Source organism: Bombina bombina, chromosome 2, assembly GCF_027579735.1.
Source record: "Bombina bombina isolate aBomBom1 chromosome 2, aBomBom1.pri, whole genome shotgun sequence".
NCBI classification, from domain to species: Eukaryota; Metazoa; Chordata; class Amphibia; order Anura; family Bombinatoridae; genus Bombina; species Bombina bombina.
In genome coordinates, this window is record NC_069500.1 from 639,555,648 (window position 1) to 639,568,036 (window position 12,389).

General features: G+C 42.3%; 1 protein-coding gene across 2 annotated transcripts in view; it reads right to left on the reverse strand.

Moving 5' to 3' along the window:
- The window catches only part of TTC39B (tetratricopeptide repeat domain 39B), a 427,267-nt gene that overhangs the window by 79,270 nt on the left and 335,608 nt on the right, over nt 1–12,389 (reverse strand). For both annotated transcript variants that reach the window (XM_053702578.1, XM_053702579.1), the window contains 2 exons: nt 910–977; nt 757–816 (listed from right to left, as the gene is read on the reverse strand). In XM_053702578.1, the coding sequence (XP_053558553.1) occupies nt 757–816; nt 910–977 (128 nt within the window). The remainder of the gene's footprint in view (nt 1–756; nt 817–909; nt 978–12,389) is intronic.

Here is a 12,389-nt window from a genome sequence, read left to right on the forward strand (position 1 = left end):
AAGCATGCCGACCCTGAACTCTGGATTAGTGTACATGTGTTCTCTGCAGTGACACAGCACTTTTTACTATCTGACAGACTGCTGGAAGAATATGGGTGTGGCGGATAAAACTATCCTCTGGAATACATGGTGCCTACTGTAAAAGTTTGGTCAAAGAGGGATAAATGGACTTGTGCAGTTTCATTTTTTTTTTATTTAGGGTTTGGGCTAGGCCTCTTAGTTCCAGTGAGAGGGTCATCTACTGTTTACAAAGACAATTTAGAAAACTGGGTGCTTTGAATTTCATGGCAACAGTTTGGGGAAGGCCATTTTCTGTTCACGCATGACTGTGCCCATGAGCACAAAGTGATGTCTATGAAGACTTAACCCCACTGAAAACTTTTGGGATGAATTGGAAAGCTGATTGCAAGCCAGACCTTCTCATCCACTATCAGTACAAAACCTGGAATAACAAGTGCTAAATGTTTTGTATACAACCTTACAATGGACGTCATGCACATTTAGAGAGCTTATGGTCTTTCTAAAATCACATAAGATAAATGAAGAAGGAAAGAGAATTGAATTTGAAGAAAACAAATAAAACTGTTTAGAGCTTGACAAGCCAGAGGGACAATACATTTGTGGGGTGGGGCTGAACATGAAGAAAAATGTAGTCATAATACCAGTAATTCTTAGAATTAAATATTAGGAGCAGACCACATGATTCCAATAGATAACTACAAGACAGAAGAAAGATAAAACACCACAAGATATTACCTTTTCAAAATTGCCCTTAAGAACATCTATTCTGGCAGCGTAAAACAAAATAAGAGAACCCTGTGAAGAGAGGAAAGGGGGTCATAATAATAATAATAATAATAATAATACATTTCCATTTTATAAGCACAAGCTAGTTGCTGGGTTACATACATTGGGGAATTTCTTGATATAGGGTTCAAGTAGTGTATCCGCTTCATTAAGATTACCTTCTCCGGTACCTAAAACAGAAAGACAAAGGTCTTTAATATTAACTCTTTGGAACTTGTTTGACTTATATTAGCTTGCTATAGTTTAAAACAACAGTGAAAGGAAATATTTTAGTGTTTGTGCAAAAATACACATCACCTTAAAAGGGACATTCTAGTGGAAAAAAATATTCTAACATATTACAGATTCTCTAGTGTTTCTTGCAAACTGTTAAAAGGGACATGAAACCCACCTTTTTTTATTTTATAATTCAAATAGAGCATAATACTTTAAAGAACTTTCCAATATACTTCTATCATCTAATTAAATTCATTCTCTTAGTATCCTTTGTTTAAAAGCATACCTAGGTAGGCTCAGGAGCAGCATGGCACTACAGAGAGCTAGCTGCTGATTGGTGGCTGCAAATATATGACTTGTCACTGGCTCACCCAATGTGTTCAGCTAGCTCCCAGTAGTGCACTGCAGCTCCTTCAAAAAAACCATACCATGAGAATTAAGCAAATGTTATAATAGAAATAATTTAGAACATTTTTAAAAAAAATTGTAGTCTATCTGAATCATGAAAGAAAAATGTTGAATTTCCTGTCCCTTTAACTCAAGTAAAGGAGCTGAAATGTATTGTGCGGCTCAAAAGTAGAGATTTAACACACAGTTTGCAGTTAACATTGGTGACAAATAAATAGGAGGATTTTATTTTTCTGGTACAACGAGAGAATACAACAGAGAGGGTGCACATATGTTTAAGAACGTATAAATAACATTCTGCGAACAACTTGCATTAGATGCCAATCATATACTATGTAGACCACACTTCTGCTTTACACGTCTGAAGCTTTCTCTGGCTTGGGAAGTATAGTTTGTATAGATTGTGCACTCATGCTCTAAGGGAACACGATTGGTACTTTGTAAGCCTTAGTCATGCAGAGACCAAACCTTCAAGCCAAGGTAGACCACTGATTTATACAGGAAGCAATATCTTAAAACATTGCAACATTGCATCATAATTCATAATTCTACAAAAAGCGCTTTTGCCAATACATTTTCATATAAAAATGTGCTTGTGCATTTTAGTTTTGACTATTATGTCTTCATAAAATCTTCATAAAGTGTGCTATTTCAGAGATGAAGTCTTGAGTACATTAAAACATAAGAGTATTTTCTCGGTGCCATTTTTGCAGTATTGCTTGCATATAGATAGGCTTTTTTCCCCTGCAAAGGAATTCAGTTATGCTGCAGTGACCTTGGCAAGACTTCATACAGCCCAACAGGTTTTGTAGGCTAGCAGTTTCATGCGGGTTTACTTAAAACAGGCAGTCTCTCTCTCTCGCACTTTATGTCAGACAGTTCATGACTTTTCATGCACAGAAGGCACCAGCATATTCAGTGCTTTGAAAAACTCAGCGTGAAGGAGACTAAGATAGAGAAAAGTAAGTGAAAGAGAGAGAGTCTCCACTTCCTACATTGGTTTTTGATCCTAAATGTACCAACCAACAAGTTGATGTCACCTCAAAGCAGGAAATTCAAAACTGCCTTTTCAAGAATGAAAAATAAATCAGAAAGAGAATAAAAAGCTCTAAAGGACAAAGCACTAATAAAGGCAATGTATTGGTATATTTTGATTGTTATTAACCCCTTCGCGACCAAGGACGTGCCAGGAACGTCCTACAAAAAAATACCCTTAACGACCAAGGACGTTCCTGGCACGTCCTCTGGGGTTTCAAGCGGTGGAAGCGATCGTGAATGCTTCCAGCCGCTTTTAAGGTATTGCAGTGATGCCTCGATATTGAGGCATCACTGCAATACCTTTTTTACCCACCGATGCAGAGAGGGCCACTCTGTGGCCCTCTCTGCATCGGCCAGCGATGGTGCCGATCATTGGTGGGTGGGAGCCATTGCAGGGAGGCTGGTGGGCGGCTCATCGCTGGCGGATATACGCCAGAGGGGGCGGGATTGGGTCCAGGGGCGCCGGGAGCATGCACGTGGACGGGAACGGGTAGGACCGCTACACTATGGAACACATATAACATAAAATATGCAGGGAGAGGGTAATCTGAGCGCAGGAAGCCGCTCAAACAGTATTGCAGTGATGCCTCCATGTTGAGGTATCCTGCAATACCGTTCCTGACTTCTGGGCTCCATTTTTATCGTTCCCACGGAGCGATCACTTCCGGTTTGACTCCACGTGGAGCCCAACAGTCCGGCAGAGCATCAGAAGCCATAAGGCAGGCTTCTGATGCTCTGTAAGTGTGCTAAGTGCCTTGGTGGGTCAAGGCACTTAGTAAAATAACATTACATAAAAAAATGTTTTCAAAAAATGTGTTTTTAATAAAATAGCCCCATATAGCCCCCCTCCCCCATGTGGCTTCAAAGATGGCAATGCCGAGTGCATCATGGGAGTGTCCCTAGCCTACCTTATCATAGGGGCAGGCTAAGGTCGTCCAATTTGAGCTTGCCCTATAATTTATAATAATAAAATATATAATTTGTCTGATCATGTCAATATTAGTAATTATTGACACTGATCAGTGTGGATCTCCCTCCCTCTCCTCACTTGCGTTTTTGTTGGAGACAGAGATCTGTGTTTAGAGAGAGAGAGATTTATTTAGTTATATTAGTTTAAAAATTGAAAGACCCAAAGGCTCTTTTCAGAGCCATTAACCCCTAGCTTGCCAGTGATCACTATAAATAAGCACTTTTTTGCTCTGTTTTTAAGTAATTTTTGTGACACCCAAAGGCTGTTTTCAGAGCCATTTAGTGTTGATTTGTTTTCTAGTAATTAACCCCTAGCATGCCAGTTATCACTAAAAATCACTGGCTCTTGCACAAAAGCACTTTTTTGCTCTGTGAATTTTTTCAGGGGTTCATTTTTTTTAGTAATTTATTGTGACACCCAAAGGCTCTTTTCAGAGCCATTTAGTTAATTTAAATTTAAATTTTGTGTTGATTTTTTTTTTCTCTGTGACAGATAAAAACAGAATTTATGCTTACCTGATAAATTACTTTCTCCAACGGTGTGTCCGGTCCACGGCGTCATCCATTACTTGTGGAATATTCTCTTCCCCAACAGGAAATGGCAAAGAGCACAGCAAAAGCTGTCCATATAGCCCCTCCTCAGGCTCTGCCCCCCAGTCATTCGACCGACGGTTAGGAGAAAAAAAGGAGAAACTATAGGGTGCCGTGGTGACTGTAGTGTATAGAGAAAAAAATTGTTCAAACCTGATTAAAAAACCAGGGCAGGCCGTGGACCAGACACACCGTTGGAGAAAGTAATTTATCAGGTAAGCATAAATTCTGTTTTCTCCAACATTGGTGTGTCCGGTCCACGGCGTCATCCATTACTTGTGGGAACCAATACCAAAGCTTTAGGACACGGATGAAGGGAGGGAGCAAATCAGGTTACCTAAATGGAAGGCACCACGGCCTGCAAAACCTTTCTCCCAAAATAGCCTCCGAAGTAGCATAAGTATCAAATTTGTAGAATTTTGCAAAAGTGTGCAGAGAAGACCAAGTCGCTGCCTTACATATCTGATCAACAGAAGCCTCGTTCTTGAAGGCCCATGTGGAAGCCACAGCCCTAGTAGAGTGAGCTGTGATTCGTTCAGGAGGCTGCCGTCCGGCAGTCTCATAAGCCAATCGGATAATGCTTTTCAGCCAGAAAGAAAGAGAGGTAGCAGTAGCTTTTTGTCCTCTCCTCTTACCAGAGTAAACGACAAACAAGGATGAGGTTTGTCTAAAATCCTTTGTTGCTTCTAAATAGAACTATAAAGCACGGACTACATCTAAATTGTGTAACAAACGTTCCTTCTTTGAGACTGGTTTCGGACACAGAGAAGGAACAACTATTTCCTGGTTAATATTCCTGTTGGAAACAACTTTTGGAAGAAAACCAGGCTTAGCACGCAAAACAACCTTATCTGAATGGAACACCAGATAGGGTGGATCACACTGCAAAGCAGATAATTCAGAAACTCTTCTAGCAGAAGAAATAGCAACCAAAAACAGAACTTTCCAAGATAGTAACTTGATATCTACAGAATGTAAAGGTTCAAACGGAACCCCTTGAAGAACTGAAAGAACTAAATTTAGACTCCATGGAGGAGTCATAGGTCTGTAGACAGGCTTGATTCTGACCAAAGCCTGTACAAAAGCTTGTACATCTGGCACAGCTGCCAGTCGTTTGTGTAACAAGACAGATAAAGCAGAAATCTGTCCCTTTAGAGAACTCGCTGACAACCCTTTATCCAAACCCTCTTGGAGAAAGGAAAGAATCTTAGGAATTTTAATTTTACTCCAGGAGAATCCCTTGGATTCACACCAACAGATATATTTTTTCCATATTTTATGGTAAATCTTTCTAGTCACAGGTTTTCTGGCTTGGACCAGAGTATCAATCACTAAATCTGAAAATCCACGCTTGGATAAAATCAAGCGTTCAATTTCCAAGCAGTCAGCTGCAGAGAAACTAGATTTGGATGTTCGAATGGACCCTGTACTAGAAGATCCTGTCTCAAAGGTAGCTTCCATGGTGGAGCCGATGACATATTCACCAGGTCTGCATACCAAGTCCTGCGTGGCCACACAGGAGCTATCAGAATCACCGAGGCCTTCTCCTGTTTGATCCTGGCTACGAGCCTGGGAAGGAGAGGAAACGGTGGAAACACATAAGCTAGGTTGAACGGACAAGGCGCCACTAATGCATCCACTAGAGTAGCCTTGGGATCCCTGGATCTGGACCCGTAGCAAGGAACCTTGAAGTTCTGACGGGACACCATCAGATCCATGTCTGGAATGCCCCATAATTGGGTTAACTGGGCAAAGACCTCCGGATGGAGTTCCCACTCCCCCGGATGGAAAGTCTGACGACTCAAATAATCGCCTCCCAGTTGTCTACTCCTGGGATGTGAATTGCAGATAGATGGCAGGAGTGATCCTCCGCCCATTTGATGATCTTGGATACCTCTCTCATCGCTAAGGAACTCTTTGTTCCTCCCTGATGGTTGATGTAAGCTACAGTCGTCATGTTGTCCGACTGCCCGGAGCGCATTTAATATCGCTCTCAGTTCCAGGATGTTTATCGGGAGAAGGGACTCTTCCCGAGACCATAGACCCTGAGCTTTCAGGGAGTCCCAGACCGCGCCCCAGCCTAATAGACTGGCGTCGGTCGTGACAATGACCCACTCTGGTCTGGGGAAACTCATTCCCTGAGACAGGTGATCCTGAGTCAACCACCAACGGAGTGAGTCTCTGGTTACCTGGTCTACTTGAATCTGGGGAGACAAGTCTGCATAGTCCCCATTCCACTGATTGAGCATGCACAGTTGTAATGGTCTTAGATGAATTTGAGCAAAAGGAACTATGTCCATTGCTGCAACCATCAATCCTACTACTTCCATGCACTGAGCTATGGAAGGCTGCAGAATAGAGTGAAGAACTTGACAAGCGTTTAGAAGCTTTGACTTTCTGACCTCTGTCAGGAAGATCTTCATTTCTAAAGAATCTATTATTGTTCCAAAAAAGGGAACTCTTATTGACGGAGACAGGGAACTCTTTTCTACGTTCACCTTCCACCCGTGAGATCTGAGAAAGGCTAGAACAATGTCTGTATGAGCCTTTGCCTTGGAAAGACGACGCTTGAATTAGAATGTCGTCTAGATAAGGTGCCACTGCAATGCCCCTCGGTCTTAGAACCGCTAGAAGGGACCCTAGCACCTTTGTGAAAATTCTAGGAGCAGTGGCTAAACCGAATGGAAGAGCCACAAACTGGTAATGTTTGTCCAGAAAGGCGAACCTTAGGAACTGATGATGATCTTTGTGGATAGGAATATGTAGGTACGCATCCTTTAAATCCACGGTAGTCATATATTGACCCTCCTGGATTGTAGGTAAAATTGTACGAATGGTTTCCATTTTGAACGATGGAACTCTGAGAAATTTGTTTAGAATTTTTAAATCTAGAATTGGTCGGAAAGTTCCCTCTTTTTTGGGAACTACAAACAGGTTTGAGTAAAACCCCTGACCTTGTTCCACAGTTGGAACTGAGTGTATCACTCCCATCTTTAACAGGTCTTCTACACAATGTAAGAATGCCTGTCTCTTTATTTGGTCTGAAGACAAGCGAGACATGTGGAACCTTCCCCTTGGGGGCAGTTCCTTGAATTCTAGAAGATAACCCTGAGAGACTATTTCTAGTGCCCAGGGATCTGGAACATCTCTTGCCCAAGCCTGAGCAAAGAGAGAGAGTCTGCCCCCTACTAGATCCGGTCCCGGATCGGGGGCTACCCCTTCATGCTGTCTTGGTAGCAGCAGCAGGCTTCTTGGCCTGTTTACCCTTGTTCCAGCCTTGCATTGGTTTCCAAGCTGGTTTAACCTCGGAAGCGTTACCCTCTTGTCTAGAGGCTGCAGAGTTAGAAGCCGGTCCGTTCCTGAAATTGCGAAAGGAACGAAAATTGGACTTATTCTTAGCCTTAAAAGGCCTATACTGTGGGAGGGCATGGCCCTTCCCCCCAGTGATGTCTGAAATAATTTCTTTCAATTCTGGCCCAAAAAGGGTCTTACCCTTGAAAGGGATATTAAGCAATTTTGACTTGGAAGATACATCTGCCGACCAAGATTTTAGCCAGAGCGCCCTGCGCGCCACAATTGCAAACCCTGAATTTTTCGCCGCTAATCTCGCTAATTGCAAAGCGGCATCTAAAATAAAGGAATTAGCTAACTTAAGTGCGTGAATTCTGTCCATGACTTCCTCATATGGAGTCTCCATATTAAGCGACTTTTCTAGTTCATCGAACCAGAAACACGTCGCCGTAGTGACAGGAATAATGCACAAAATAGGTTGGAGGAGGTAACCTTGCTGAACAAAAATCTTTTTAAGCAAACCCTCCAATTTTTTATCCATAGGATCTTTAAAAGCACAATTGTCCTCAATGGGAATAGTCGTGCGTTTGGCTAGGGTAGAAACTGCCCCCTCAACCTTAGGGACTGTTTGCCATGTGTCCTTCCTTGGGTCGACCATGGGGAACAATTTCTTAAATATAGGAGGAAGGACAAAGGGTATGTCTGGTTTCTCCCACTCCTTATTCACTATGTCCGCCACCCTTTTTGGGATCGGAAAGGCATCAGGGTGCACCGGGACCTCTAGGAATTTGTCCATTTTGCACAATTTTTCTGGAATGACCAAAGAGTCACAATCATCCAGCGTAGTTAGTACCTCCTTAAGTAAGGCGCGGAGATGCTCTAACTTAAATTTAAACGTCACCACATCAGGTTCTGCCTGTTGAGAAATTTTTCCTGAATCAGAAATTTCCCCCTCCGACAAACCCTCCCTCACTGCCAATTCTGACTGGTGTGAGGGTATGACAGATAAATTATCATCAGCGCACTCTTGCTCTACTGTATTTAAAACTGAGCAATCACACTTTCTTTGAAATGCTGGCATTTTGGATAAAATATTAGCTATAGAATTATCCATCACAGCCGTTAATTGTTGCATAGTAACAAGCATTGGCGCGCTAGATGTACTAGGAATCGCCTGCACGGGCATAACTGGTATTGACACAGAAGGAGAGGATGAAGAACTATCCCCACTACCTTCATTTGAGGAATCATCTTGGGCAACCTTATTAAATGTGACAGTACTGTCCTTACTTTGTCTGGACGCTATGGCACAATTATCACATACATTTGAAGGGGGGACCACCTTGGCCTCCATACATACAGAACATGTTCTATCTGAAGGTACAGACATGTTAGACAGGCTTAAACAGGCTAATAATGCAAAAAAAACGTTTTAAAACAAAACCGTTACAGTCTCTTTAAATTTTAAACAGAGCACACTTTATTTCTGAATGTGTGAAAAACTATGAAGGAAATATCCAATCTTTACCAAATTTTCACCACAGAGTCTTAATGCTTTAAAAGTATTGCATCCCAATTTTCAAGCTTTTAACCCCTTAATTGAGGAAACCGGAGCCGTTTAATCAAATAACTTTTAACCCCACTACAGTCCCAGCCACAGCGTTTGCTGCGACTTCACCTGTCCTTAGGAGTTATACGATACGAAATTAAGCCTTCCAGGAACGTTTTCAATGATCACCAGACCCTCTCACATGCAGCTGCATGCACTGCATCCAAAAGAAACTGTGCAGTTATGGCGCGAAAATGAGGCTCTGCCTACTATAGTGAAAGGCCCCTCTGACTGGAAAGGTGTCTAAACAACTGCCTGGCGCCTAAAAATGTTCCCCACAATAAAAGTTTTATAAATCACTTCAGATTTACCTAAAAAACTTAAATAAAGCAATCGATTTAGCCCACAAGAGTGTCAACCAGTGTATAGCCCATAATAAGCTTTCATTCTGTTAAGAGTCTAAGAAAATGGCTTACCGATCCCCAAGAGGGAAAATGACAGTCTTCTAGCATTACACAGTCTTGTTAGAAAATGGACTAGTCATACCTTGAGCAGAAAAGTCTGCTAACTGTTCCCCCCAACTGAAGTTCTCTGGGCTCAACAGTCCTGCGTGGGAACAGCAATTGATTTTAGTTACTGCTGCTAAAATCATACTCCTCTTTTAAACAGAACTCTTCATCCCTTTCTGTTTTAGAGTAAATAGTACAACCAGCACTTTTTTAAAATAACAAACTCTTGATAGCAGAATAAAAAACTACAACTAAACACCACATACTCTTCACCATCTCCGTGGAGATGCTACTTGTTCAGAGCGGCAAAGAGAATGACTGGGGGGCGGAGCCTGAGGAGGGGCTATATGGACAGCTTTTGCTGTGCTCTTTGCCATTTCCTGTTGGGGAAGAGAATATTCCACAAGTAATGGATGACGCCGTGGACCGGACACACCAATGTTGGAGAAAAATAAATCATGTCACAGAGAACATATACTGCTGAGGAAGCATATGCCATCTTTGCATCAGAGTCAGATGCCTCTATGTCGGACTCAGACCCTGCCATATGCTCAGATACATCTTTAGATACAGTCTCAAATGAGAGTGATGTATCTGTGGCTGCTACCCCTCCCCCCCCTGCCAGAAGAAGACGTGTTGCTCCAGCTGCCATTGCTGCTGAAGGGTGGGTAATGCCTCATCTCCAGAGGCCAGATATCCCACCCTTCATAGCAAATCCTGGCATTAATGTCGATGTGGCAGGATTTAGCCCTCAGCAGTTTATGGAGGTGTTTCTGATCGATGATGTATTGGGGAACATTGTTGCCCAAATTAATTTATATGCCCATCAGTTCCGTGCTGCAAAGCCTGACACTTTTTTGGCAAAGCAGCAATGGGCCCCTATCGATGTGCCAGAATTAAAAAAATTCTGGGCATTAACTATGCTGATGGGCATCATAAAGAAACCCTCCATCCGCTTCTACTGGAGCAGTAGCCCCATTTGCTCTGCCCCCATTTTCTCTCAGAGTATGTCGAGGAAGAGGTATGAAATGATTCTACATTTCATGCACTTCAGCGACAACAGCCTGTGTCCCCCTAGTGAGCATCCCCAGTTTGACAGGCTGTATAAAATCCGCCCACTGATTACCCACTTTGCTGCCAGGTTTGGAGAGGCTTATACACCTGGATGGAATATATGTGTGGATGAATCCCTGATGAAGTATAAGGGAAGGCTGGGATTCAAGCAGTATATTCGTTCCAAGCGTCCCAGATATGGAGTAAAGTTGTATAAGCTCTGTGAGAGCGAGACTAGGTATATTCAGGCCTTCCGGGTGTATGAGGGAAAGGATAGCCACCATGACCCTCCAGGTTGCCCAGAACATATGGGAACCACTGGCAAGATTGTCTGGGACCTGATATTACCCCTAATAAACAAAGGGTACCACTTGTATTTAGATATTTTTTATACAAGTGTCCTTATGTTCAAGCTACTGTATTGCTTTGATACAGTAGCTTGCGGTACAATTAAAGAGAACTGTGCAGGTTTCCCAGGACAACTTGCACGCATCCGGCTATAAAGGGGGAGACCTCAGCTCTGCTCCAAGAGGAGCTGTTGGCAGTTAAGTACAGAGACAAGAAGGATGTGTACCTTCTTATCGACATCCACAATTAGAGAACTGTGGAGGTCTCTGTACGTGGCAGAGCTGAGAGCATAAGGAAGCCAGTGTGCATCAAGGCTTATAACCGGTATATGGGTGGGGTTGATCTGGCAGATCAGCTGCTGCAGCCCTACCTAATTATGCAGAGGACAACGGCCTGGTACAAAAAGGTTGCAACTTAAATGCACATTGCAACCCACAACGCTTTTTTGTTGTTCAAAAAAGCAAACCCCCAGTTTCAGCTCCAGCAAAGCAGAAACCTCAATAGGGGGCAGAGAAGGGACACCACCTTTTACTGTCCTGATTGCCCTGGACAGCCTGGACTCTGCATTGGGGACTGCTTCAAGCGGTATCGCACACTGGTAAAAAAAAAAATTTTTTTACATTTGCCGTTGTGTTTTTTATTTGGGTGGGGGGGTGGTTATGTTTACTGTTACTGAGTTTGTTTGTTTGTTTTTGTTTTTTACTTTTACTGTGCCAGAGTTTTACATTTCACTGTTCTATTTTTTTATAAGTTCTAAAATTGGTGCTGTATTTTACCAAAACCCCTGTCAAACCTATGCATGGGGGGCATGGGTGTATTCAGGGGGTCTTGCAGAAAACAACTTGGAGGGTTTTCTTGCAATAACTTACAACAAGCTCTCCCAAATCATAGTCAAAAAGCAATGTGTGTGTAAAAATGAAAATTGAAAAATTACCATCATACACTTTCTCCAAAACGGTTGCATCAAAGCACTCCTTATATAATACATTGGGGTGTCAACTTTTCAAAAATATACACTTTCATGGCAAGCAAATAAATTGGGGTATGTAAAAAGGCCCCCAAAAAGACAATAGGCAAAGAAGATATGTTAAATGTGAAAAAAAAATCAAACACATGTCAGACGTTTGGCATTGCACCCCCTAAACAAGCCAACAAACCTATGCATAGGTGGTATCACTGTACTCAGGAGATGTTGGTGAACACATATTGGTCTTCTTTGGTAGTAACACATAACAGGAACTGATAATCCATGCCTAAAGTACAATGTGTGTGAAAAATAACAAAAAAATGACTACCCAATAGTTTGACAAAGACTAGTGGTTGAATTAGTGCATGGAAAGTGTTAAAATACCAGCATTTCAAATACCCTAGGGTGTCTACTTTTCAAAAATATATGGTTTGATGGGGGTAATTACATTGGCCGGCTTCAGAAATGTCCCAAATAGGACATGGGTGTATGATGACAGATGTGAAAATTCCAAGTTGGAAAACTGGAATGCGCCCCCTAAAAATAAGGTCTTTTAGCCCACTGAAAACATGACATACCTATTCATGGGTGGTATCACTGTACTCATGAGATGTTGCTAAAGACATATTGGGGTGTTATTTGG